General features: G+C 55.1%; 1 protein-coding gene across 1 annotated transcript; it reads right to left on the bottom strand.

Annotated features, from left to right (window-relative positions):
- Positions 1-94: 94 nt before the first annotated feature.
- LOC309625869 (dual oxidase 1-like) lies at positions 95-26,966 on the bottom strand. Its single transcript, XM_082385918.1, is given in 36 exon segments — positions 95-531; positions 1,209-1,337; positions 1,490-1,630; positions 1,634-1,645; positions 2,780-2,794; positions 2,798-2,938; positions 3,187-3,324; positions 3,328-3,419; positions 3,841-3,994; positions 7,714-7,841; positions 9,305-9,354; positions 9,637-9,736; positions 10,416-10,454; positions 10,457-10,645; positions 10,853-10,989; positions 10,991-11,091; positions 11,451-11,636; positions 12,293-12,340; positions 12,343-12,494; positions 13,241-13,354; positions 14,056-14,193; positions 14,812-14,930; positions 15,141-15,316; positions 17,140-17,319; positions 17,562-17,657; positions 18,697-18,787; positions 20,185-20,281; positions 20,431-20,491; positions 20,881-21,047; positions 21,158-21,329; positions 21,331-21,340; positions 21,455-21,665; positions 22,443-22,455; positions 22,457-22,608; positions 22,803-22,886; positions 24,959-26,966. Coding segments are annotated over 36 exon segments (4,014 nt in total). The 5' UTR covers positions 25,017-26,966; the 3' UTR covers positions 95-408.
- Positions 26,967-27,848: the final 882 nt, after the last annotated feature.

Raw genomic sequence — 27,848 nt, 5'->3', positions numbered from 1 at the left:
TGCTCCCACTTCATCCTTAGGCTCACAGCCCCCTACACACACACACACACACACACACACACACACACACACACACACACACACACACAATTAGTCTGCTCCAGTCTTTTGATTTTTTTTCTTATTTTGGAAGAAGAGGTGTCACTTTGCCCCAAAGCAATAATATAGCTCTCCTGCCTCCCAACCTCTAGTCCCCACACAGTGCCTTGCATTTCTCCAGGCTGAGACCTTCCGGGCCTGGGAGTCCCTGAACCCTCATGACGTGACTGACCATGGCCACCTGGACCAAGGTTGGGAGGCGCAAATGGGGAGACGGCTGAGGGAGCCAGAAACAGGAAAGCTAGAGGTGAGGTATGGGGCCAAACCTCTGCTCAGCTGGGCAGTGGGCAGAGGCCCTGGGCAGGAGGCCTAGAAGTTCTCATGATGGTGGGAGAAATGAATCCCGTCCTGCCTGTTGATGAGCTGACAGGCCTTTTCCACATTCTTGGTCATGCCAGGGGGGTCACAGCTAAACACCCCGATCTTCTGGACCTGTTGGAGGAAGAAGTGAAGGCTAGCTCAGTGTTCAGAGGGAGGGCTAGCTCCATGTTCATGTTAAAGACCAGCAAGAGTCCTTGGTGAGGACCATTCCATGTTCCTGATGAAGGTTTGCTTCGTACCATGCATGGTGAGGGCTGCCTCAGTGTTTATAAAACTAACTCAATTTTGGTAGACTTGCTCTCTGTGCCTCCAGCCTTTACCGTCTTCCAACGCATTTGCTAGCTTCAGGTGCAAGATCAGTGTTTCCAGTAGGGGCCAGGCTAATCAATGTCCAAGTTGAGGACAGTTTAGTGTCTCATTGAGGGCTAGCCCAGTTTCTTTGAGAGTGTGGCTAGCATAGTGTTCATGGTGAAGGTTAGCTTGGTGTCCAGGGTGAGGGCTGGACAGTATTGGTGGTAAGGATAACTCTGAGTTCATGGTGAGGGTCAGCCCAACCACCAAGCCTTTCCTTCTGGACAAGGCATCACGGCTTCAGAGGTGGCAAGTCCTTGCTGCCTGCTTCCTCCCTTTGCCCCTCAGGGTGACCCACACCTCTCTCCTTCCATTCCATTACCCCACCAATCTCCCTGGAGATGGATTCTCCTTCCCTTATGGAGCAGGTTTGGGAGCTTTGCTCAGACCCCAAACAAGAAAGGTGAAGAAGACCTGAATATGGGGTGGGAACTGACCTGTGGGTGGACCTTCTGCAGAGAGTTGAAGAAGGGCTCGAAGGGGGGTCGGCCAAGGTGGCTGATGGAGCCCAAGCCCGTGAACAGACTCCGGTTCAGCACCTTCTGGAAGTGCCACTCACAGATGTACTGGGGGAGGGAGTAGAGGAGGAAGGTAACAGCCTGGCAGGGCCAGGGTCAGCTCCTAGTCCAGATGGTGGTCCACCCACCTGCCTTGGCCATCCTTACCCTGTCAACCCACATACCCACTGAGCTGCCCTGCCTGGCCGGCCCTGACGTACCAGCATGGTGGTCCTGAGGTCAAACTTCTCAGCCAGCTGGGTGATGTAGATGTGCACGGACACCAGGTCCTGGTGGTCATTCTCCTCCACCTCCCGGATGATGTCAGCCAGCCACTCAAACTGCCGCTGGGTCTGTGTCACCTAGACGAAGTAGATCTGGGGACAGGGCTGGAGCTTGGGACCCAGCTCATCTCAGGCTCCCTACACCCCAGGAATCATCACACCAATAGAACTCTTCTGGTCTCTAGCAGCTTGTGCCTCTCCCCAGATAGCCTGGGCAGGTGGAATGTATGGGGCCACAGGGCCGTGCTCTGAGGCAGGAGATGGAGTTGCCCCAGGGCACAGAGCAGTGGAAGTGAGCAATAGCCTAGGGCCATGAGAAAGGACCCTGTCAAGTGAGCTGAAGGTCTGTTGGGGTGGGAAGCAGCTTTCTCTTGCGGAGCCTGACCTTCCACTCCCTCCAGTGGGCCCTGCTCAGGCTGCTAGGCTCCCAACCTACAGGCTGCCCAGAGGGAGAGGGTCCCGCTAAGGGGTATGTCACAGAACAGCCTCTGGGAAGACCCAGCTGGCTGCCTGGAGTGGATGGGCATGGGCTCAAAGAGAGACCAGGGGAATGGAAGCTGCCCGGGGGGACCCACCTCCAGCTTCTGATGGGGAGAAACGGGGCTGTGTGAGTTAAGAGGCAGAGACAGAGCTGGCACGGACAGAGGGGCAGGGGAGCTGTCTGTCACCCGCTGAGTGCTGACAGCATACAGGCTGGGCCTCTGCCCGCTGCATTCCTGTGGCCCTGACTCACCTGCCAGGCCCGGAGAGACAAGCAGGGGCCTGCCACCAGGGCCAGGGTGAGGCGAAGGGGCCTGGTGTGGAGGGGCCTCAGGGCCTGGGCTGTGTTCCTAGAGCCATCCAGGCCCGCCAGCCCTGCCTTGCTGCCTCCCCTCCTCTTCCTCTTGAGAGCAGAGCCAGTTTCACTTGTGCCCCACCCCAAGTGTGGCCTTCCCTCTCCCGACCCGACAGTGCTTCAAGTGCTGGCTTCCTCTCCAACGCTGCCTGGAGGGCCTCTCAGAAGCACATCCTATGTGGGGCACCCCCTAACTGAGGGAAGAGCCTGGAAGGCATCAGTGAAACAACTCTGTCCCTTAGGGTCCAGGAATATCCCGACTCCCTTGGGGTCAGGCCAACTCAGCCTTTCCCAGACCAGGGAGGCCAAGGACAGAGGCAGGAGACAGGTTCAGATGGACACAGTGATAGGGAGCAGGGGACCAGGGGCTGGTGGGAGGAGGGGACACTCACCTTCCTACAGAACACTTAGCAGCTGACTGATGACATGAAGACCAGGTCTTTGAGGATGGAGGCAAAGGGGGTGACCCCAATGCCCCCTCCCACCAGCACGGACACCTCAAACTTATGCCACTCCTGGTGGCCCTCTCCAAATGGTCCATCGAGGTACAGCTGCAGGGAGGGGAGTGGGTTTGAGTTAAGTTCGGCTACCACCATAGTTCTGAAGCCAGAAATGGGAGGCAGGGAAATGCAGGTAGGCTTATGGAGTGGGGAGTAGTGGGGGGCTTATAGCATCATCTGGAAGAATCAGTCTCTGGATAGGGGAAGGGAGGAACACAGTGGGGAGTCTGGGGCAGCAGGACCGAGGCCTGCTAAGGGGCTGTGGGAGCATGTGGTGCGTCCGGCCTGGGTCTGGGCACCTTTGGATGTTTGGCACAGCTGTCACCCGTCGGGGGTGAGTAGATCTCCCTGAGGCGGGTGGTCCAGGGCCCTGCTGCCCAGATGTGCAGGCTAAGCGTGTCCTCGTGGGGCGCAGAAGTCAGGGTGAAGGGGTGGCACTAGTTGGTCCCCAGAGCCAGGCAGGCGATCCGCACCCACTGTCCTGACTTGTACTCAAAGCCTTGGGGCCGCTGGAACTCAAGGTGGGTCACTCCTGAGGAGGGGAGGTGGGTGGGAGGCTGCTGTCCTGAACCCAGCAACAATGTGACCCCTAGAGAGTTCCCCAACCTGCAGCCTCAGCTCTGCTTTTGGAATATGACAGAGGAGGCCTCCCGCGATCAGAGGTCATTACTCCCCTCAGGCCACGTCTACCCTGAGCGGGTGCTGGGCAGCACTGGGGCTGGTGGTCAGCAGGACAAGGAGCAGCCTGGCCTGGGCTCCTCCTCTGTTGTGAGAGAGGCTCAGGTCCCCTGGCAAAGAGCCTCTCTTACCAGCTCCCTCATCCCTACCACCTCAAGGACCCTGCTAACTCCACTGGGCCAGGCCAGGAGATTTCAAGGTCCAGGCTCTGCCCCTGGCCTGTCAGCTTCCTCAGTACCACCAGCCTGCTCCCCTGACAGCCTCTATGTTGGTACCTGAAGGCAGCAGCTCCGCCTTCACCACACTGATCTCCACCTTCTTCCGGCTCAGGCTCACCAGCTTGTCCCCCATATAGATAAGTACTGGGACCAGGAAGAAGATGTGGAAACGGGGTAGCTGGATCAGAGCGAAGAGGCCATGGATGATGAGCTGGAGAGAGCAAAGAGTATAGCTGAGATCCAAGCCACACTCACAACAGGGTCTGACCCCTACGTCCTTTCCCAATTCTCACCTCACCAGGTGCCATGTTCCTTCCAGGCTCCAAAACTTAACCTCTCCCAACCCATCCTCCAAAGCATTTATGTTAATGAGACTATTTGCATCTTCCTGACACCACCCTAGACCAAGCCACCTGCACTCATGCACTCACGCAGTAGCCTCCTACTTAGTCTCCCACTGGGTTGCCCCACTGTGATCCATTTTCTCCAAGACAGCCATTTTAAAGTTTGTTTTATCATGTCATTCCCAGCTCAAAAGGCCTTAGATGATTTCCCATTGCACCACAAGGCCTTGCAATGTTCTGGCCTCTACCTGCCAGCATTTCCCCCTCCCTTTCTGCTTCAGGACTTTGCACCTGCTGCCCCCTCTGCTGGGAATGCCTTTCCCCTAGTTCTTCCCATCCATCTCATTTTTCAGGTCTCAGCAGAAACGCCACCTCCTCAGGCCTTCACCCAGCCCTCTCTACCCCTTCTCCCTGTTAACTCCCTTCGCAGCATTGTCGTCAGCCGCGATACTTGTGTTCCTTCACCCGTGGACATGTTTACTGTTGTTCTCCCACTGGACTGGAGGAGTAGGGACTGCGTCCGTTTCATTTGCCACGACACTCTCAGCTCCAATCAGTTTCTGCCTGGCACGCGGTAGGTGCTCAGTAATTATTGAGTTAATGGAAGGAGTTTCCCCAATTTACCCGATCCCTTTGGAGACTAAGAACACCTAACCAGTCCTCCTTTTCCATGAAATAACTGACAGGTATTGTCCAGCTCCGGTCCTTTCCCCAACAAGCTGGTCTAATGTGGTCAGACACGACTTGCCCCCTTCTTCCCACTTGCTTGCTCCTGAGTATGGTCAGTCTGGCTCCCGCCTCCACGTCTTCTCAGGACCTGCTCACAGAGGGCTCACAAGTGACCAGACCCCGAGGTCTCCCTTCAGACTGCATTCGCTCCCACGCTTGGCAGCCTGTGGCTCTAGTGACCACCCCAGCCTTGCCACTTCTGCAACAGTGCTCTACTGGTTCTCCCTCTTTCCCTCTCTGGCTGTTTACTTTCTATCTCCCGCACTGGCTCTGCTCCTTCTCCCACCCCCAATCCTGTGTGTTGCCCAAGCCTGATTTCCTCACCCTCTGCTCTTCTCTTTCTATGATCTCCCACCTGGCGCAGCCTCTCAGCTGAGCCACAGCCCTTCAGCTGCAGCTGCAGCCTGCACAGGTCCGCCATGTCCTGCCACCACCGACTGCCCTGTTGGCCATTCATAGCCAGGCCCATCTCCTCTGTGCCCCAAATATTCCATCATCATTCCCACCTCTGCACCAGTGTTCATGCCTTTCTCCTTCTTTTTTTTTTCGGCCCAACCAGGGATTGAACCTGGGCCCTCGGCAGTGAAAGCACAGAGTCCTAACCACTGGACCTCCAGGGAAGTCCCTCATGCCCTTCTTTCCACCTGGAATGCTCTTCAGTTTCCACTCTGCCCTGTCAAACCTTAGCTTATCTCTCCTTAAGCTTAGCGCAAGTCCCACCTTCTCCCCAAAGTCTTCTCTAACCAGTTTGGCCCAAACAAAACTCCCTTCAATGAGCTCTTCTAACGGACTGACTGGAACACTCAGCTCAGCAATTAATCCTGTATTATCTGTTCATTTTGATCATTTCACAGGCATGGCACTTATCTCTGCAGCAAATCCTCAGTTCCTGAGGGCAGAGCTTAGAGCCTCCCCCTGCTCTGCTGGGCCTAGCACAGAGCAAGTATAGACTAGACCCTCAACACATAACAGTTAAAGTGAACTCTGGTTCCTCATTCAGCTCTCCATTCCTCCAGCTGAGTGTTACCCAATTCTTGAAACTTTCCCCACAGAGCTAACTCAAACCTCCTTGGGCTCTTCTCTGAATTGGCTCCAGTTTTCCCAAGTTCCTCTCTCATTATGGAGCCCACCCCCACCCCCAAGGCTTTCTGAGAATCCAACCAGGCTGAGGACAATGTCAAGGTGACTTCATACTCCTTTGTTTATACACCTTGCTCGGTGTTGGCTCTACCTTTAAACCACAAAGCTGCTGCAGGGTCATGGTTGACTGAGGAGCCTGGGGAACAGCCTGCCAGCTCAGTTTCTGCTGTGCTAACTCCACCCTCTACAGCCTGGATCAGGAGCCTGGACACCCTTCCCCAGGGTCTGCTCCACACTGGGGTCATTTACTTGTAACTTCTCTTTCTGCCAGAGGTCAAGTGGCCATACCTGAGATAAACAGGAAGGCAGCAGGTGCTTTGGCTCTGATCTCCCCCCAAATGAGACGCTCCCAAGCTGCAGGGGCTAGGACTTCCCAGCAGAGGGGCCTGCACCTTTCTGAGCTGCTAACTTCCCTTCTGGATCCCCCAGTGATCCCCACAACCGGGGATAAATCAGAAACTGGTCTTGGTCTCAGGGAACCAGGCTGGCCACTCTTCTGGGTCTCCCATCTAGTTCAAAAAAGCTGCTTTATCACCAGAAACAAGACCATCATTTCCACCCCTAACAGAAACAGTAACCCAGATGCTAGGGCTCTACCCATTATCAGGAATGTTGGGAGGGAGGCATAAATTAGCCACAATTTCCAGAGAAACAAATGTCATCAGTTCTAGGAAGCATCCTAAGCCCAGGCTGGATAGTCATCTTCAGAACCACGAAGTGCTGAGCCTCAAGCAGGATGGAAACAGATCCTCCTACCTACCAGGGAAGACAGACTGCACCCCAGCACCAGCCTGACCCAGGCAATGATGACCTTTCTCCCCTGTCTCAGGACAAAGGAGACCCCTGTGTGCAGTTCTGCCTGGAGCCAGGTGATAAGGCAGCCATCTGGGCTCTGCACTTCTTGAATGCTGGCAGCCAAGCTATCATCAATGGGGACATCAGAGCATTGGGACTTGGTTTAACTTCTCAGCAAGGCCCTCAGGGTGCCCTCTGGGGAAATGCCTGTGTCTGTGAGAAAGGCAGGCCAAGTAGAGCCATGACATAGGGGCATACATCAGAATCATCTCTGGAAATAGCCAGCTGAAGCAGCTGAGGATAAAGCCAGGGAAAGGTGAAAAGGGAACAGGAGAGAAGAAGGGAGGGAATGTGAAGGAAGGGAGGCAGGGGCCCAGGTTAAGAAGGAAAGGGGAGAGGTGGGGTCTTAAAAATCCATTTTATCAACAGTCCAATGAAGACATTTTGAGCGAGTTCATTAACTTTACAGGTGGCACTTAGCTAGCTGGATGGGGTGGCTAACACCCCAGAAAACAGGATCAGAACAAAAGTGGCAGAACCTATTTAAGGTAAGTTTCTCTTTAAGAAGGTGACGCTCCCTTGAATGCAGACAGTCCACCCAAGAGCCCAAACCACCACCCAAAGTAGGGAAAGACTGGCTGGGCAGAAATGATGTGGGGTGTCTGGAAGGAATGCAGATCAGCCTGGTAAGCCCGCTACTACAAATCCCATGCCAGGGAGTCAGTCTTCCAAGTGCCGCATATTGGGTCAGCCTACCTGAGAGCCCCATACTATAATCTCCACCTTTTGAGAGAGATACGGAGAAGTGAAGAGGACACTTGAAATAACTAAGGGGATGGAGAACTGATGTCTCAGGCATCACTGCCTCCCTGGAACATCTGCCCAGACTCCGCTGGCCTGGTTCACAGCCAAAAGCCCTCACCAGCACGTAGAGCAGGATGTAGAGGTGGTGGGTCAGCCAGAAGCCCCGGAAGCTGCGGCGCCGGAAGTGGTGGGAGGCGAAGATGTACATGATGGCGAGAAGCAGGAACAGCATGACCCCCGTGACACCTGCAAATGAACATGGGGTGAAGGGCAGAGGAGCAGGGCCTCACAGAGGGGGCTGTTCTGAGGCTGCCAGGGTCCCCTCTCCACTCCACAGCTCCAGGCAGGGGTCGGAAAGCCCAGCATCCTTCCCTCTTCCTCTCTCCGACACCACTGATCACAGGTACCTTTCATCTCAACAGACCCTACTTGTCCTTCATGGACCTTGTCACGATTGTTAGTTTTCAAGCACCTGTGTCATTACTTGTTTTACGTCTGTCACTTTCTTGACTCTCAGGTCCACAAGAACAGGGACCAGGCTAGGCTAGTTCACCACTGCACCCGAGTGCCTAGTGCAGGGCCTGGCACACCATGGGCCTTATGGACATGTGTGCTGAATGAATGAATGTACAGGGCAGCTGCTCTGAGCCCTCTGGGTGGGACCCTGGACATTGTAGGCCCTGCCGTCAGGGAGTCAAGGCTTGGCCAGCATTCCAGCTGCACTCTACCTGGCGGCCACAACACCAAGCATGAGCACTGGCACCGTTAGTGAGTGAGTGGGACCACACTGTCGCTGCTCATCACCAGAGCCCCCCTGGATCTGGCCCAGACCTGGTGGGAGATCCCTCCTCTCAAAGGGGATCCCAGGCTAGGGGTGCACAGGAGGGCAGTACTGGAGCCATTCCAGATAACGGCCCCTCAAGTGATCAAGGAGGAGAGAGGCAGAAGTGAAGAAGATTAGAGCCCTGTAGTGTGGAAAAGTAGAGGTTAAGAAGGGATCTAGCCAAAGCCTGTAAAGTCCTGAATGGAGAGAAGGGCATAAACGCGGCCTGATCCACTAAACCCCAGTGTGCAGGAGTTAGCAAGCACTCTCTGAAGTTCAAAGCCGATCGTTTTAGGATTTAAAGAAAAATAAAAAACAACACGCTGTGTTTCACAGAAAGGAGTGTAGAAGACGTGTTACCCCAAGGAGGGAACAGAGTGAAAATATAAATAGCTTTAAGAAGCATTTGAATAGATTCACAGCTAATAGCTCTAAAATGGGTGATTATGGGGAGTTAGGAATATGCCCCTTTAACAGCTTGTCAAGACAGACTACAGAATGGAGGGGGAGAGGGGGAGAGGGGGAGGGGGTGTCCACCAGGCTCCACAAAGAGCCTGGCCCCTCCCCTATGCAGCTGGGGCATAGCATTCCTCAAAGTCACTGTCATGGTAGGTGTGTGTGTCGGGGGTGGAGGGGTGCACTCCCATTCCTCAGAGGGAGGGACTAGTTCAGAACTGGGGCAGAAGCCCAGCTAAGCTCCTGAGAGAAGGCCTGGAATGCAGTCTCCTACTGCCCGGGAGAGCGCTCAGGGCAAGGGCAGAGCCTGGCTCACCGTGAAGGCTATGAGGGCCGAGTGAGAGCCACTGGGCTGCCTGTGGCAGATAGAACCCAGAGCCTGGAACTCAGAGCCAGGCCCAGAAATTCACGGAGCAGAGAGGGCTCTCACCTCGCACGGTCTGGAAGAACCACCAGGAACACTTCTGGGGGAACTCGGACCTGAGGGTTAGGGAAAGCAAGGACGGATCCTGTGAGGAGATGTCTGGGACCTCCAGAAAGGATCCTCCAGAGGGGGCACCCCACACCAGCCACCAGGCTCCCTTTCTGCGACTTGGGATTGGGGACTCAGGCTGGTCATTGTCCTGTAACTTGGAGGGTGACACACTCCTCTGAGCCAAGAGAATTTCTGCAAAGAATTCCACCCCCTTCACCCCCGAGCCAGGCCACACACACGCGCGCACGCGCACACACACACACACACACACACACACACTCACTCACCCGTTGTCATGGAAGAGGCCGGGGAAGAGGCAGGAGAGGATGCTGAGTGGGCTGATGGAGAAGAGGTACACATTCACCACATGGCCTGCACTGTGTAGGACTAAGGAAGACCAGACAGGGTGGGGTTGAGCCTGGGGCCAGCCCACTGGGGGTGCTCAACCCATTCAGCCCAAGCTCTAGGACTCCAGCCAGCCAGAGTTGGGGGCCTGAAAAAGGACCCTAGGGATCTGGACTTCTATTCTTTAATAAGCCTCCTGTTCCTCCCCTGCCCCATATACACACCATCCATGAAAACAGCCACATGCATCTGAAATTATACCATTAGAAGTTCACTCCTTTGGTTTCTCTCATAGAATTACGTGTTTTTGTTTGTTTGGCTCACCAAGAGGCTTGTGGGATCTTAGTTCCCCGAGTAGGGATAGAGCCCAGGGCCCTGGCAGTGAGAGCATCCAGTCCTAACCACTGGACCACCAGAGAATTCCTCAGAATTATGTTTTAAAACATAAAACCTGGGAGAGCTCACACATTATGTGCACTCATTCTGAAGTGTTAGTAACTTGTCAGTGGGAGGCTGGTAAGGTGGCCTTGAGAGCGTGAGGCAGTGAGGGGCTCCTGGGCTTACTTCACACCAGTGCGGGGGCCACCGTCATCCTATGAAAGGACATCTAAGACTCACACTCAAATTATGTGCAGGTAGAGAGGAGGGGGCTCTCAGAGGAGGGGGAGGCTGCAGCGGGCGGGAGGACGTGGAGAGAATCTTCGGGACTCCCAGGCCCTGCCTGCGAGGACGATGGCAGTGGAGGCAATGAGGCAATGAAGTCCACGGCGGCGTCGAAGGGCATGTAGCGGTTGAGGAAGGTCTCTCGCAGGAAGGTGACGAGGTTGCCGCACATGGTGAGCAGGATGTAGGAGAACGTGAAGGAGACGCTGGCCGCCGTGCCCCGCGACAGGATGATGCCCACGAGGGTGGTGTCCGTGATACCCACGTGATGAGCCGCAAAGGCGTAGTCTGCGGAGGGACCAGTCGGGTGAGCTCAGCGCAGGCGCTGGCCGGCGGCTACCACTGCAGGCAACAAGCCTCCCTCGGTCTCCATTCAAGCAGGCCCCTCCCGCACCCGGAGGCCCCGCCCCCAGGGCTGTCCGTCACTCACAATAGGCCTCACCCCCAGGGCTGTGGCTAATTGTTAAGACCTGTCCCGCCATGGCCGTCACGCAGAGTAGGCCCTCTCCAGGAAGAGAACCCCGGCGATGGTGTAGAACACGGCCAGGCAGCCGATGTGGCGCCGGTAGTTCTCGACGAAGCGCTTGAACTGCTGCACCGTCTGGTGGCCACGGTTGCACTGAAACTTCTCGGTGAGCGTCGGTGAACAGCAGGGGCTGGAACGAAGTTACCCTGGGAGACAGGAAGTCTGGGCTCTCTCTCTGCCAAGGACCAGATGCTAATGTGGACCCGCTCTCTAGAAGGGGGAAAGGTGCATCTAGTTACTCAAGCCAAGTAGGGTTCAGACCCCAAAGGCTCCTCAATACCACACTCCTCAAGTGGGCTGTCAGTGCGGGGACGGCCTCGCAGGTGGTCACTCGGTCACCTTTCCCCTTCCAGTCTGTAGCTCTCAACTCCCACCAGCTCCATTCTCACCCTTTATGGAGACTCAAAGGACACTTCCTCCAGGAAGCCTTCCCTACCTCCCAGGCAGAGGTGAGCACTTCCTTAAGCTCTGAAGGCCCTTGCCTAAGCTCTCACCCCATGGCCTCACACAGGTAAGGGCACCACCACAGGCAGACACACATGGACAGATCCGATCTCACATACACACCTGGGAGAAAAGGTGCCTGAAAGAGGTCTCCAGGAGATGGCTCCGCTGCTCCCGCGTCACAGCGGCCCTCATCAGCTCCTGCTCCCACGGCTCCCACTCCTGGAAGCTCAGCCCACTCTCCTTCAGAGCCCCCCGGAGGTTTTCCAGCATCACCTGCCGCTCTTCCCCCAGGTCAAATAGCAGAACCTATGGAGGGGGCAGTAGGGAGAGCAACCATGCATCAAGGCCTCTTGAGGCCACAAGCTTTACATGAATTTTGTTGCGGGGCGGCAGGAGGCGGGGGGGACTGGAAAAAGCACCCTTGCAAAAGAGATACTGTTATCTCCTGGGCTCTGTGGGGTTAAGTGGCGTGCTTGTAGGTGCAGAGGCAGCATTCAAAGGCATGTCTGCAAACCCATCTTCCCTGTCTATTCCATACTGGAGAAGGGACGGGAAGGCAGGAAGGGCAGAGGATGGAGGGGACCAGAGCCAGACAGAGTCAGAGCTGAAGATCAGCCCCTGACTGAGCTCCCCTCCGGAATCCCTAACAATTCACTGGATCCTGCAATCAGGGCATAGGAAAGAGGGCCCAGCCTCTTCTAAGTACTCTCGGCTAGGACCTGCCAGGGCGCCCTTAGAAAGGGAGGAGGCAGACTCTGTCTGCAAGAGTAAGAAGGGACTGTGGAGACCGTGTCGTCCAGCAGGCTCAGAGCAGGAAAACAGTGTTCCAGTTTCTCTATCTGGTACTACAGCTGGGGACTAGAAGCCAGAAACCCTGCCTGGCCCAGGGCTCCCGCCCCTCCACTCAGCTGCCTCCATGGCTGTGGCCGTGGACAAGGAGCCAGGGGCTGGCTAGGCCGTACCAGGTCATACTCCTTGCAGATCCTGAGCAGTAGGGCACGGCATCCCCGCAGTTGCTGGACAGGATGAGGTGGACCTGCTGCGGGGGCCTCAGCTGGACGGTGCAGAGCACAGAGAGCCTGCCATCCACCACGTGGATCTGCCCGGGCTGCAGGTGCACGAGCACAGGCCGGCAGGGCTCCTTGCGGCCCTGCCATTCTGAGGCTGGAGAGAGACAGGGCTGGGTCAGCTGGGGCCCCCTGCCTCGGGGAGGAAGAGGGCCGGCTCCGGGCTGGAGGAAGACCAAGACCTCTAAGCTCCTTGTCCATTCTTGGGTCCTGAAGGTCGTCCCCTCCCCGACAGTCCTGCTGTGCCTGTAGCCTGTGAGAAGCGTAATAACTACCATGTCCGGAGTGTTTACTATGTGTCCACACTGTACCAGGTGCTTTGCATGAACTGCTTTATTTAACCTTCATAAATCTATGAGGTAAGTGCTATTATTATTATTATGTTACAGATAAGAAAAAATAGGTTTAGAGAGATTAAAAAGTTTGCCTAAAGTCCAGTAGCCCGTAGGGGTGGAACCAAGATTCTAATCCTCAATGAGTGCGACTCTAGACCTTCATTAATGACTTCTCTGTTGCCTGAAATTCCAGTGTGAGACACCACAAAGCAGCAGTTCTCGGGAATTTGTGCATCACAGTAAGCCTGTGAAATGTAGGCAGGGTCCCGTGACTCCTCCCCGCGAGTCAGTCACATTCTCTTTTTTTAGGACCATTAGGAGGAGCTAGGGAGGATGGAGGACTCCTGGTCCAACTTCTGCCTAATGCCCCTGTGGCTCTTCCCGCCTGCCCTGGCCTGCCTGGAGGCCTAGAAAAGGGAGGCCTTTGCCTGAGGCTGCTGAGGGAGGTGGGGGATGTAGCCTGGAGTCACGTCCTCCCCACCCGCACCCTGGCCAGCCCCAGGCCTACCTTTCATGCTCCCCACGAGCTTCTCAGACATGCTGCTCTGGCGGCTCTGGCCCTGGAGCCTCTTTAAATATCTCCTCCAGAGCTGGGCAACAATCCAGGCACTGAGCAGGCTCACTGAGAGGGCAGAGGCAGCGGGATGCTCAGAGGAAGGTGAGGGTCTGGAGAGATCAGTGGCTTCTTTCCCAGGCTCCTTTCCTTGGCAAGACTCCCTGCTTTCCCCACCTCTTAGGTTACCCATTCAATTGTCTCAAATTATGAAGCTCCCTTGGGGGGAGCTGCTTTGCATCCCATGGGAAGCTTTGGGTAGCATCTAAGGTGCCTGCCCAGCCTCCTCTGCTTCCATCACTCAGATCCCTTTCCAGCCAAAAACTGAGGCCAGAGTCCTTGTGCCAGAGACTGGACCCACTCTGCCAGTCTGCAGGTCGACCCACACACAGCCATGGCAAAGACTAAGTCCCAAGCCTTTGCTCCAGCAACTACATCCCAGCCCTGGTTCTCAAGCAGGGATTTGCCTCTGACAGTTTCCCAGGCCCAGGCTCCTGCAGATTGCTGTGGATTGTGGATTGCCCATGGCTCCTAACCAATCTGGGCCCTTCGGGGGACCCCAGAAGAACAGGAAGACATTTCTCCCTGGAGCTGACTTACGTGCAGGTTAGACAATTCTCATGTCCCTCCTGCTCTGATGTTTTCTTCATCTGCTCAGAGGAACAGTACTCTGCATGGTTGGTTGGTTGTCATAGTTGGAAACACTCAAACCCCACCACCCAGCTTACACCTCTCACCCAGCCCCCCCCCCCCCCGCCCATCATTTTTACCCAGGGGGAAGCAGCACAGGATCCCGATGGTGACCCCGAAGCCAAATCCACTGCCTTCAAAATAGGCCCGCATGATGGGGGGAGCACAGGCTGGCAGGCCCTCTGTGCTGAGCTGTCTTGGCTGCGGGCAGGGGTCTCCTGGGGAGACAGAGGAAGCTACAGGCCTAGGGGTGCTGGGCCACAAGTTTTAGGACAGGATCACTGAGGAGGTTAGGGTGGTAGAAAGAGTTCTGGGGAGCAGAGGGGAGGGGGCTTCTTACCCCTGCCATTGTACCAAGAATGTGGCATCTGCCTACTAGGGTAACAGGTGGAATAAAAAATGAAGCTCAACCTGTCTCTCCATCACACGTACATATGTACACACACACACACACACACACACACACACACACACACACACACACAGCCCTTCCTTTCTTCATCACTGCAGTGGGATTAGATATCCTTAGGATAGTCTCACTGCACTCGGCCCTCCTAATATTACAACCATCCTGGCCAAATGTGAGCCTCCTCACCAGGTCTCTCTGCGTCTCAGTCCTGCCCTCGCTTGGGCACCTGGTGGAATTGTGCAGAAGGGACCGTACATAGCTGTATGTGGCCACCTTGGTGCCCAGAACCAAAGTTCCCAAGGGCAGAACCATAGCTCACGCCCCCCCCTTGGAGTCTACTATCCAGCCACACTGAACCGAGCCCACAGCTGAGGAGGGATGAGGCGCCAGATCCCAAACCCTGCCAAATGGCCCCCCGGCCACTCACCAGCATGCCAGAAAAAGACGCTGGGCTGCAGGGCACCAGGGTTCACGTTGGTGACAGCTACTAGAACATCCTGTAGGGAAGTGTTTCTGATCTCTGCAATCTCTTTTTCAGAGAACAGCCTGGGGGTGGGAGAGGTGGGGAGCTGTTGAGGTGGGAGAGAGATGCAGGTTCCCAGGCCCAGGAACCCAGACGCAGGGAAAGATCCAGAGAGCTTGGGGAGGGAGAGGTGGGCCAGCTGGGAATCAAGGGCCCATGGGGCTGTCTACAGGCAGAGGGTCTGCGGCCCAGGCCGAGGTAGGGTCTGAGGTGGGAACCCAGGCAGGCCTCACCCATTCCTGCTGTTCTCAAACCAGTAGCGGTCGCCATCCCGCAGTCGCACAAACTGATCGACGACGATGGTGCTGAAGAGGGGTCCAGGGTCCCCATAGCTCTCCAGGAGTCCCCCGGGGAGTAGCTCCAGCCGGGACAGGTCCTGGTTGTACAGGGCAGCTGTGGCCTCCAGCACCTGGGGCCAAGAAGGGACAGGAGTGAGTGCAAAGACCCGGTACCTGCCCTCCGGCCAAGAGGTTGCTCCCAGAGATCAGCCCCAGGGATAATCATAATAAATGACAGGGATCATTTAAGTCAATAAGTCATCACTTATTATGCCCTGGGCACTGCTCTGAGTGCTCTCTGTAAGTTAACTCATTTATGAGAACTCTCTCACAGATTCAGCTGCTTATTTTATATAGCTGGAATAAAACAGTCTGTCAGTCCCCTATGTTACTTGTTCTTGAAAAGGTATGAAAGTTGAAGAGTCAAAATCAGCACAAAAGTTGAATCGTAGAATGATGTGTTAGAAAAAGTTTCTATTCTTTAGAGGTTAAAAAAAAGTTTTTGAAAATCAAATCCCTGCATATACATTGCCTTTTAGAGACAGTGTTCAACAGTATATGAGCAGTGTTGTCTACCTGACCTTTACTTTAGTTCTTTTCTCCCCCATACATATATATATATATATTTTTGGCTGTGTTGGGTCTTCATTGCTGTGCGCAGGCTTTCTCTAGTTGCGGCAAGTGGTGGCTACTCTTCGATGCGGTGCGCAGGCTTCTCATTGCGGTGGCTTCTCTTGTTGTGGAGCACAGGCTCTAGGCACGTGGGCTTCAGTAGTTGTGGCTCACAGGCTCAGTAGTTGTGGCACACGGGCTTAGTTGCTCTGTGGCATGTGGGATCTTCCTGGACCAGGGCTCGAACCCATGTCCCCTGCATTGGCAGGCGGATTCTAAACCACTGCGCCACCAGGGAAGCTCTCTCTACAATATAAATAAACACTTGACCAGCTTAATTCCAATGAGGCCCAACTGAAGTTAAAGATTCTTTTTTAAAATATTTTTTAAAATAAATTTATTTATTTATTTTTGGCCGCGTTGGGTCTTCGTAGCTGCGAGCAGGTTTCTCTATTTGCAGTGAGCAGGGGCTACTCTTCGATGCAGTGCGCAGGCTTCTCATTGTGGTGGCTTCTCTTTGTTGCAGAGCACGGGCTCTAGGTGCACAGGCTTTAGTAGTTGTGGCACGGGGGCTCAGTAGTTGTGGCACACCGGCTTAGCTGCTCCGTGGCATGTGGGATCTTCCCAGACCAAGGCTCGAACCTGTGTCCCCTGCATTGGCAGGTGGATTCTCAACCACTGCGCCACCAGGGAAGTCCAAAGTTAAAGATTTGCTACCTTTGGCATAGCTGGTGATTCCTATCTACCTATTGATTTTATAAAAGGTTACAAGTCTCATGTACATATCACTTCTTTATAGCCTTTAATTCTCCACTTTCCAACAATGTTATAAAATAGTAAGGGCAAACACAATAAAATAGGCACCCACTTGTAGAAACAATACTGTGCCAAGATGTTAAGGCAGCCAAAACTGGTCTGTTGGCTGGCAGGCAATGCCATTTGCCCAGGGGATAGCTCAGGGTATGACAGCTGACTCCCCAAAAGCAGCTTGAATATTGGTGCATGAAAGTACAGTTTGTTCCTGAGTCAAGGACCTTCTAAACCCATTTAGGGAGTTGTTGCGAAGAGTAAATGAGATGAACCCTATTAAGTGCCTGGCATGCAACAGATGCTCAATAAACATTCGCTGGATCTGCAGAGTCACAGAGTCTAAAGCCTAATCCTGGTGGTCTGGTAACCTCCATCCTGGTGTGTGATACTGGGAAAAGCGACCTGGGTGAGCCCTGCCCCTCTCACCAGGTGCTTGTCTCTGATGCACTTGTTTTGCCGTCCATCTTCCGTGTCTCAAGCCAGTGTGCCCTGGACCTCCCACCCTGCCCTCTGGGTCCTGACCCCTCCTCACAGTGCCATCACTCCGGAAGAGTGCAGGGTTGACGTCCTGCCATCTGGTAACTGGAGGCAGGCCCAGTGTTGCCCTGGTCTTCGTGTAAGAGGGCAGGCCCACATCCCGGCCCCGCTGCAGGCAACTGGCCAGGTGGTCTGTGCGGGAAAACTTCAGTGGCCCAGGCCAGAAATCTGGGGATGAGACACCAAGTCTGAGGGAGCTCCTCTAGCCCATGCCCCAGGCTCCAATCAGCCCCAGGGGGACCTGAGCCATACAGAGGGAGCCATGGTCAGCAGGTCAGAAGCTCTCTCAGCAGCGAGAGGGTGCAGGCTCCCAGCCCTCGGCACCCCTCCCTGCCCAACTCTGGAGCTCCAGCTGAACTTCTTCCCAGGGGCCAGGCATACACAGCCTGCAGGGACAGCCTCAGCCTCACCTCATACGTCCTCAACCACCACATGGTCCTCTCGCTCAGCGATCTGGGAGGCCATGCCCAGCAGCAGCGAGTCCACGTCTTCAGCTCTTTGTAGGTTTGGGTGCTTTGGGGGTGGGGACAAGAGAGGGGCATGGCTAATGAGGCCAGCGGTTGGGCAGCCAGGCTCCCTCAACCCCACAGTTCATGTCCTGGGCCCACCGAGTCCTGCTATTTGCTCCCAAACTGCGGGGCCATTGCTCCTCTACAGCTTGATTCCCCACTCAGGGTGCGCAGTGTCCCCATCCAAAGCTCATGCTGCTAGGACACAGGTCTCCACAAGCACAAGGAACCGAAAACTTTGCTTCTGTTTTAGGAAACTCGACGGTATGGTTGACAAAGGCACTAGATCTAGGTCTTGGTCCTTGCTCGGTTAGTAACCAGCTGTGTGACAGGACCTCTCCGAACTCAGTGTCCTGCCCTTAATAAAAAGGGCCTTAGGGATTAATCAAATAAAATAAGTAAAATAATCAAAAGGTATTAGCAGGACACTGAGGTCTCTTTCATCTCAGCTCCATGACTGATTCTATGCTTGCCTCTTCCCTCTTTCCTCCCACCGCCTTCCCCCTTTATGAACACTCTACACAACGTTATCTGATTTTGCTTTAAATTAATGGTCAACGCTCTTTACCCATACTGGCCTGGACAGATGATTCCTGGTAATCTCTCAGAATTCCTCTCTCCACCTTGCCCTCCCCACACGTTCACATTCACACACTGCCCTGGTGTGTCTAACTGGGAAGTTTCCTTGGGGGCTGGGATGGCTGGGGTACTCCATTGCCTACAGGGGACCCAGAGTTGTCAAGGGAGAAGGAAAACCTAGAAGGGAGTAATAGATGTAGAGCCACATCTGCACAGGCCCCTGCTGTGCCTCACACAGCCCTGAGGGGCATGGAGAACTGACGTTTGACGGTGTATAGCTACCTGGTCATCTCAGACAGTTGGTAGGGGAGATGGCTGGGGTGCCCCAGACTGCTTCCTCTACCCCAGCCCATCCCAGCTGGCTGCCTCAGTCCTACTGCCCCCCTTCACCACACACCCTCAGACACAAACACACACACACACCACAACACACACACACCCACATATGTGCCCCCAGCCCTGACCTCTCGGCTCCAGTAGCTATTGCAGACCCGGAGAGCTCTGGAGACACTTGAGTTCCTATTGATGACCCCCTGGAAGTGGCAGCTGGCATTTCTGAAACGCAAGGAGCAGTGGTGACCGAGGCTATGAAGCCGTAATGTCAGGCATCAGCTCTGGTCTCCAAGGCTAGAGCCAAGGGCCCAGGCTATTGCTTCCTTGAGGTGGTGTGTGGTCAGGGTAGGTCCTGAACAACCTGAATTTTTGGAAGGCCCCTCTCCCCACATCAGACCAAACGTCTAAAAGTGTATCCCTTATTTTACCATGTTCATTCTCTCTCTCTTCTTCTTCTCTCTCTCAATAGATAAAGAGATAGAGATAAACTGTCAACTCAAAGAAAAAATGCACAACATAAGAGTTGTGAGTTTCAGTTTTATTCAGGAACCTTACTGAGGACTATAGGCCAGGAAACAGCCTCTTAGTAGCTCTGAGGGGACTGCTCCAAAGAGGTAGGGGGAGAACCCAGTATATATAGGATTTGGGCTAGGGAATGGGTGCAGTCAAACGTACATCTCTGTAAAAGGTTACTGCTGGTCACAAGGATCAGATACCTCAGTAAATGGTTTTTGTGTTTTTCTATGTATGGGAAGATGTAACAATCTGGGTCCATTAAAATTTTTTCCTGAGATGTCTCTAACTATCTAAGGGGTTTGTTTTCCCAAAGCACCGAGTGTCTTATCCTGATTTTTGTCCTGAATTCCTTTTCAGGGTGTACTGTTAGAAGGCGACTGCAGTGGCTAATGACCTGATCCTTGTAGAACTGGATGGTGGGCAACATTCCTTATATATATTTTTATATATGTAAATTAAAACATTTTAAAAAGGATTATTAATCGTTCTTTTGAAATTACTTGTCTATGGATAACTCAATTACTACAATTTCTTGGCCATCATCAGCCATATCCAGAAATTGGTCCAGAGTAAAAATAATCTAATCCATGAACTGTTTTAACTCATAATGCAGTTGTAAAAAAATAGACTGGCATGCTTTATTTTATATACTTTTAATATGTATATCTTTAAGTTTCCTTTTCATTATTTTGGAGTCAATACTTTTCTTCAGCTCTCACACATTTTTATTGTAATTCCCTCCAAAGGCTTATAAGCCCCACTTCCTGTCCTTATAGCTAAAAATATCCCCAGTGTAGTGTCAACACCTGAAGTTCAGACCTGCAGGCTTTGTGACTCACCCTCTGAACCTCAATTAGCCCGTCTTTAATTGGAGGATTAATATCTAAAACAGATGCAGAAAAGTGGACATTAAGGTGCTCAAAAACCACAATGATGTATCTTTTTAAACAACTGTTGTTCTTCTTTCCCTCCATATTCACTGTTCCCTGGGGAATGGGCACACTTCTGATTGATAAGCCTGTCCTGAGGGCTCCTGAGGCAGATTTTTCTCAATATACACCTCCACCCCTCCAAACACACAAACATCTGAGCCCCTCCCTCACCTCATGTAGACGCCAGGGGGCACCATGGTGGAGAAGAACTGCTCAGAGGCCGCCAGGAACTCCGGAGAGATGCCGGGGTCCACGAAAGGGCGGTACTCTGTCCACAGGGGTAAGAAGAGAAATAGGCTCTTTACCCTCACACACTCTCGTCACATGAACCCACCTGTCTTCTCTGTCCTATGGATCCTGACCCCCTCCCCCTCCCCAAACCCCCCCTCAGCCCAGGTGTTCCCTCAACTCCCTCACCTGTGTAATTCGGCGGTGCTTGCTGCAGGAAGCTGGGCAGCCACTCATACATCGCGATGTTCTGAGGGTCAAGAGAGGGGGAAATGGGAGGCCAGCGCTGGAGCAGCCAGGCCACGAGGGCTCTGAGCTCAAGGAAGGCTTAGGTGGGAGACGAGGAGCAGGCAGCGGCAGTCACGGGAGAGACACTCAAACAGGAGAGGGGTGGAGGTTCCCGTTGCCCACGAGGAACGAGGGCAGGGGGGAGGGGCAGCTAAATAACAATCACGAGACAACCTCTGGTACAAGTGGCGTTTTGCCTCCTTATCACTCCCAGGGGCTTTCGCTAGACATAGCTGTCTGGGGAGGGGTGCTGCTGGGTGGGCTTGTCCGAGGATGGAGGGCTGTGCGGGGCAGCGGAGTCTCCCAGGGACCGGGACGGGGGCGGGGGGCGGGAAGGGCCGCGCGACCGACCTGGTAGGTGGCGATGACCCTCTTGCGCGCGTGCTGGAACAGCTCCTCGTCCCCCCAGAGCGGGTGCTGGCGGGCCAGCCTCTGCGCCCACAGGTTGTGGTAGCGGAACCAGAGCAGGCCCAGCGCCTGCAGGAAGGGCTCGCGGTTCCCTCGCTCCGCCCCGAAGGCTGCCCGCGCCGTGGGGACGCAGGGGAGGAGTTGAGCGCGGGTGGGCCCCAGGGGGGCGCACCTCGCCGGTCCCCCGCCCGCGCCCGCGCCCGCGCCCCCGCCGCCTCACCGTACAGCCCCCGGGGCCCGCGCCGTCCCGTGGCGGGGTCGGGCGCCGTCCACATACGCAGCGGGTCGTGCGCGTCCCGGGGGAAGGCGCGGTCGGGCCCCGACGCCAGCTGCCCCCCGGAGAAGCTCCGCAGCTCGTCGCTCCCGTCGCCTCGTTGGTCTGCGGGGACACCGGGAGGCTGAGCTGGGGGTCGGGTGGCCGAGGCGGCTCAGGGCGGGCAAGGGCCGGGCGGCCGTTGCGGGTGTGCTGGGTATGGGAGCCTCTCCTCAGCTGCCTCAGGTCCCGCCCCCGCCCCACCCCCAGCCGCCTGCCCCGCCCACCAGGTCCCGGGGGTTGCTGGGGCTCTGTCCGGTCTCGGGGTACCAGCGGCTCCTCTGGAAGGGCAGCACCACGTCCCCGCTCTGGTCGCGATCGAACACGGGGTCTCCGGGCGGGATGTGGATGTTGAGGAACTCGGCCGGGCAGCCAGGCTTTTCCACGCTCACCAGGTCCGAGAGCACGTGGTAGCCTGCCCGCAATGGGGGAGGGCGTGGGAGGGCCAGCTGAGGGCCACTGAGCCGTGTATCTAGACCCCCCACCCCCTTCCCTTGAAGCTTCAAAAGACTCAGAAGCCATTATGGGCAAGTGTAAGCCTTGATCTCCCCACCCCTTCCCAAGCCTTCGTCCAAACTGTTTTCGTAGTAAGTTTGGTCTTCTCCTTGGTAACTGAGAGGTGCCCAGTGAATGTGCCTAAGCAATAGGGCTGGCAGCACCGGCTCCAACATGCAGCTGGGAGCAGCCTGCCCAGAGGGCCTGCCAGCCTCAGTGGGACGCTGGACACTGGAAAGCAAGTGTGGGCACCATGGATGGCCAGCAGGAGCTGAGCATTATGGCTGGGAGCCAACAACCCACAGTCACGGCAGTCAGGCCCACCTGGCACCCCCATTTTGCTGGCCCACCCCCAGCCCTCTTACCAGAATCAGAACCCTGCCCTGAACCTGTCCTAGGAGTCACAGGGGCAGAGTGAGAACAGATCCCCCCCAAGAGTACCTACCAGATTATTTCCATGCTCCTCTATCCCCACTCCCATCAACAGCTCAAGGTGGCGCAGATTTATGCCTCCCCCAAGCAGATGTTCTCCCCCTGCTCCCACCCCTACCCCACCCCATTGCCTCCTCTTCCATCTCTCACCCCCTCTCTCAGACCCTCCATCACTCTCTCTCTCACTCCCTGACTCCCCGCCTCAGACACGGAGGTGTCCAGCTGACCCCACTGGCCTCCCTTCCCCAGAGGTTGAGGCTCTCACGGAAGAAGACCCCCCAGCACTGTGCGGTTTCGCAGGGAGGCCTGCCCTGCGGGGCCCCTCATGGCTGTGTTGCTAAGTGCCCGGGGGTTGGGCAGGTGAGGCTCTCGGAAGGGCTGGTACACACCATCTGCATAGCTGGCTGGGACGAGGCGCTGCAGCCGAGAGCCTAGAGTAGGAGGGGTAGCGACAAGGATGAATCCTCAGGGGGCTCCCTGACCTCTCTGCCGGGCTCCTTTCCACACCACAGATCTTAAAACCTTAGGAATGGGTGAGCCTTTGCTGGTACCTGCCAGCCCTTGCCCCTTAGCGGTGGCTACCTCCCTGACCCTGGGGCTCCATCTCCACTTGGCTCTCACCTACCTTTGCTGCCCCATCTGTGCTCCATGAGGTTGTTGTACCACCCATCAAATCGCTGCACCTCCCATGAAATGGGGTTCTGAGCTCCTGTGTGAGAACAGAGGGAAGGGGCAGCTGAGCAAGTCAGTGCATGAGAGGACAGGCCAGCAGCCGAAAGTGGATACCCAGCACAGTGCAGGAGGTAGGGTATGGAGGGAGCTTACCCAGGGCAAAGTACGTCCAGACTCAAGCCCAGTCTTTAAGCTGCTCACTGGACAAATACGGCAGGGAGCACTAAAGTGGTGTAGCCAGTGTGTGCTGATAAATGGCCTCAGAGAGGAAGAGGAGGGTGAAAGAGAACAGTGGCGGTGGCGCAAGGGATGTAGGAGCCTTCTACTGCCCTCACACCCCAACTCCCTGGGGGACAGGACAGAAACTGTTCCCAGCCCTAAAACATCATACAGTGCAAAAGCCAGCCACTCTTCCACCCAGTGAAGGACATATCATTCTGTGACTCACCCCTGGGCAGGGGAAATATGGAGAGGGGCTTGGCTCTCTCTCGTTGAGCCGCTCTCAGAGCAAGGGTATGGGCCATGGGGCTGTGGCTTTGGGGCCTATTGCTACCCCAATCTTTTCCCCAGTTTCTTGGGTGAGATCAGGGACTGACTGGTCATGTGGATAACCTTGCTGCCTCCTCTTCTGGGGCATCATATTCCCCGTATGATTCCTCTATTGACCCTATTTTATTCTCCAAAAACTAGGGTCTAGGAGGAAGCACTCAGCTGTTGAGGAAAGAACTCAGGCAGTAGGGACAGAAGGAAGGGTCTAGAATCAGAAGTGGAGCAAGGATCCTTCTGGTCAGTAGATCAGATGACCAGCCAGAGTCCTTCCCCCAAACTAGGAGGCTACAGGGCTTAGGCTCCCTCTCTGCTCACCTCAGAGAACAGAGAAAAGAAAAGGACTCTCATCAGCCAGAGGGAGACCCATTCCTCCGGTTGTCTCTCTACTCAGACCAAGGACAGGATCTCAGAGCTACTTTCCTGCCCCATGCCCTGGGAGCATGCACGTCAGCACACATCATACACACACTCGCCAGGGGATCTGAGAGGGAAGATGACTCAGGCCCTGATGTTTGAGCAAAGAACTCAACTAAGGATCCAGGACTTGGGGCAGGAACTAGGGCAGCCACATATATGTGATCTCTAAAATAAGATGAACCGGTGGCAGAACAAGGAGGCCGCCTATGGGAGAGAATACCTCTGGGAATAAGAGGCAAGAGCTGGGGAAAAAAAAAGGAAAATCCAAGGCCAAGGCAAGGAGAGGACTGGGAGGAATGGGAATGTGAGCGGCTTTGGCAAGGGAGAAGCTGCACGGGCCGCCTCGCCATGCTATCGCCTCCAGCCAAGACCGATCACACCACAGATTCTCTCTGCTTTCTCCTCGTGCATCCCCCACCCCTGATGATCAGAGACTTGCTCTTTTAAACCTAATTTGTGGCACCTTAAGCTCACTTTTCTCCTCGGAGACCCAGACTACAGAGAATGGCCTCAGATTCTAATAAGAGACTGTCCAAAGCTGAAGTAACAAACGCTTATGGATATTATTATTCTTTTTTTTAAATTTTATTTTTTTGCCATGCCATCAGTTCCCCGACCAGGGATTGAACTCAGGCCAGGCAGTGAAAGCCCAGAATTCTAACCACTAGGCAACCAGGAAACTCCCGTATCTTATTGATTTTTGTTTTTGTTTTTATCATATTGTGTTAAAACACTGGTGACTTCCCTTTAGCTTTGGGTCCAGTCCGATACCAAGATCCTTTATTGTTCTGTGTGTCTAATCAGTCTTTTCCTCTATGGGGTGTCTGGGGTCCTTACTGCGTGAAGAAAGAGAGAAGACAGAAGAGAGAGAAAGGGCCCCCAGATTGTAAGGAATAAAATAGGAAGTGCTGACACAGCAGATGAAGGCTCCCTAAGTCTGTGTATTTGGGGAAATGTTTCATTCTATTATCCATTCATCTAGTCAAGAAGCTTGAAATGAGCAGCTACCATGTGCAGTGTGCTGGGTTAGCTAGGGACTAGGGATACAGAGGTGAATATGACACAGCTTCTGTCCTTGGAGGACCCCAGAGGATGCTGGGTTCCTCTGCTCCTAGCTGTACTTCTCCTCCAATCTGTACTCACCCATGGGCACCCATGGCCCAACCAGGAGTGTCCATGCCAGAGCCAAGCGGAAGCCCATGATGAAAATGTTAATAGGGCTCAGTTGTTAGAACACCCTAAAATGGAGACCCTAGAAAAAAGACAAAGGACGGAGAGAATGAGCTCCAGCAGTTCAGGAGAGTCAGGGCCTCTTGAGGCCCCTATGAATCAAGGCCCGGGGCTGGGCCAAGACCAGAGTGTGTTGCAAATGGCAGGAGACTGACTCTCTCCCAAGAATCTTTCATTCATTCAACAAACACTTGATAAGCACCCACTACATAGCGGGTACTGACCTAGGCACTTGAGATTAAGTGATAAACAAAGCAGACAGAAATCTCTGCCTTCCTGGACTTAACTTTCTCAGGTTAATTGGAAACCTTGCTTTGACTCAGCTTCCTGCCGTGTGTGTGTGTGTGTGTGTGTGTGTGTGTGTGTGTATGTGTGTGTGTGTGTGTGTGTGTGTGTGTGTGTGTGTTCCTTGGACAGAGTCTTGCTTGGGGGCCAGAACACTGGGTTGAGGCCAGGATACTGTGCGGTTGCCAGTCCACTAGTGTGATCATAGGCAGGTCACTTATCTGCTCTGGACCTTGGTTTCCTCTTCTGGCTATGGGAGTACACATGCCTGAACTGTCTACCTCCTAGCCTGGTTGCCAGAATCAAATGTGAGAATGAGGTTGAATTCCAAGCAAGAAAAGTGACAGATGTTATGTAAATGTGATATAGAGAGGGTAGGCTGGAGCTTGGCTTCTCTGGGCAGACTCAGAAAGGATGCAGCCCCCGGTGCTCATGTGTTTGGGGCTGGCTTCCTGCTGTCTCTCCCAGGCCAACAAATCACCTAGGGATGACAGGGAAACAGAGGCAGCAGGGGACTCAGGCTGGGACTCCTGAGTGGCGCAAGGAGTGCCTAAGGCCAGTGAAGACCTCCTAAAGGCGATATGGAGAAGGGGGTGGGTTGGGGCTGGGGAACTATCTAGTAGAGGAAGGTAGGAGCTCAGGGAAAGCCTCATCTCTAGCCAAACCCTCAGGGCTCCTGGATAGGTTGTCTAGTCACAGAGGAGGGAACCCAGAGGATGATCTCCTCCCTGACTTGCCATCTCCCATTAAACAAATGAAAAAAATGTAGGCCCAGCATAATTCAAAAGCTCAGCATTCCACTCACACCACCCCAGTGAAGGGCTGTGGCTGGTTAAAGGCAAAAGGCTGGACATGCTGAAGTGGCCACAGTGGTCCTTCCCTGATCCAGGATGTCTTGCCCCTTCCCCCCACCACTACGTCTTCAGGAGTCTGGGCCCCAGCCAGGTGTACCACTCAACCAGTAAAAGCATGCGGTGAGCTCTCAGGCCAGGCTGTGGAGAGAAACTGAAGGGGAAGGTGGACATGCTTCATAACCACTCCTTTTGGGTGGGTAGCCACAACCATTTACGCAGCATCGCTGGTTCCGTAACTTCCCAACAACCTTGAAAGGAAAGCACAGCCTCATGACAGGGCAGTGAAGCCCCCAGGATGTGCTAGAACCAGGAGAGAACACAGGTTGCCTGTTTCTTTCCCCACATGGTTGCTTTCCAGGCCCAAAGTCCTAGTGTGGTGACCCTGGGCTCGGGAAAAGATGAGTCAGCTCCACAGGTAGTCCAACTTGGTCCCAAGGGAGGGCTGAAGGGGAAAGCCCGGACTCTAAATGCCCAAAGTTCCCTTTCTGGCATGATGTGCTGGTACCAGGAGGAGCTCCAGAGAGAGCCCTTAGGCCCAGGCAAACTAGGCCACCCAACATTCCCAGTTCCCAGAGAATCCAGTCTCTCCAAACCGTCGTTGGGGGGGAGGATAGGACCTCACAGGCTCATTTTAGCCTCAGGTTAAGAACGGAGGCGCAGGGGGGCCAAAGCTAGAATTCCCCTTCCCTCAAAAACGTGGCGGCGCTGGGGCACACGCCACCGCAGTCACCTTCCCCGGAGCGCCCGGGACCGCGGGCGGGAGATGCCCTCCTGGGTATGACCTGCGGCCGCGGCGTCTCTCGAGCGCGGACGGCGGATTGTCTCCCGCCGGGCTCACAGCTGGGCCCGCGACTTGCGCTCGGGTCCGGCTCCCTCTCCAGCTCTGCGCCGGGGCTGGCGGGGTTGTGGGGTGAAAAAGGGACCGCACGTCCCAGTTCTCAGGCAGGGCGGGGCGAGGCGGGGTGGAGCGGAAAAAAAGCGGGCCCGCCGGGAACCGCCGAGGTGCTCCGAGGGGACCCGGGCGCGCAAGGTGAGACCGCACGGGCTCGCAGGGCTCGGATGGGGTAGATGTCCAGTCCGTGGCGAGGCTCGGCTAATGCGGCCGAGTGAACGGCGAAAAGGGCAAGTCCGCCTCTACCGGTCTGCTGGGGCTGGGGAGAGGGCAGAAGAGGGGGAGAGGGTGCGAGGGGACAGGGGAGGCGCCCCCCAAATCCTCTCCACGCGGGCGGATCTGGGCTCTAAGACCAAGAGGATGGGTCAATGCCTGCAGACCAGGCCACGCGTTTGAGCAAGGCATCCGTCCTAAGACCCTTTAAGAGTCCGTGGTAACACCCACCCCACGGAGTTCCTCGTGAGATCTCGGGGGTCTCACCGCCCTCGAGCGCTTCCCGCGCCCCGCCGGACCCCGGATTGCATCGCTAGGTTTGTGCTAGAACTGCCCGGGGTTGTGGGCAAGGGGCGAGGAGAAGCAGGGGTCCGAGGGATGGCTGCGTAGGACACGGTTCTCGTGCACCCGTCCTTTTTCTGTCCCAGGCTGGGTGGGGGCGGGCGCAGCGCCTCAGAGCCTCGGGTGCGGTCTGAGTAGGTTGAGGCTACTTGGAGTGGGCGGCTGGGGGGAGGGCGGGAAAGCATCCCGGACCCGGTTTGTCTGGTCGTAGTCTAGT

Source organism: Balaenoptera borealis (genome assembly GCF_965194805.1).
Source record: "Balaenoptera borealis genome assembly, chromosome: 3".
Taxonomy (NCBI): domain Eukaryota; kingdom Metazoa; phylum Chordata; class Mammalia; order Artiodactyla; family Balaenopteridae; genus Balaenoptera; species Balaenoptera borealis.
This window is presented reverse-complemented; position numbering and strand designations above follow the sequence as displayed.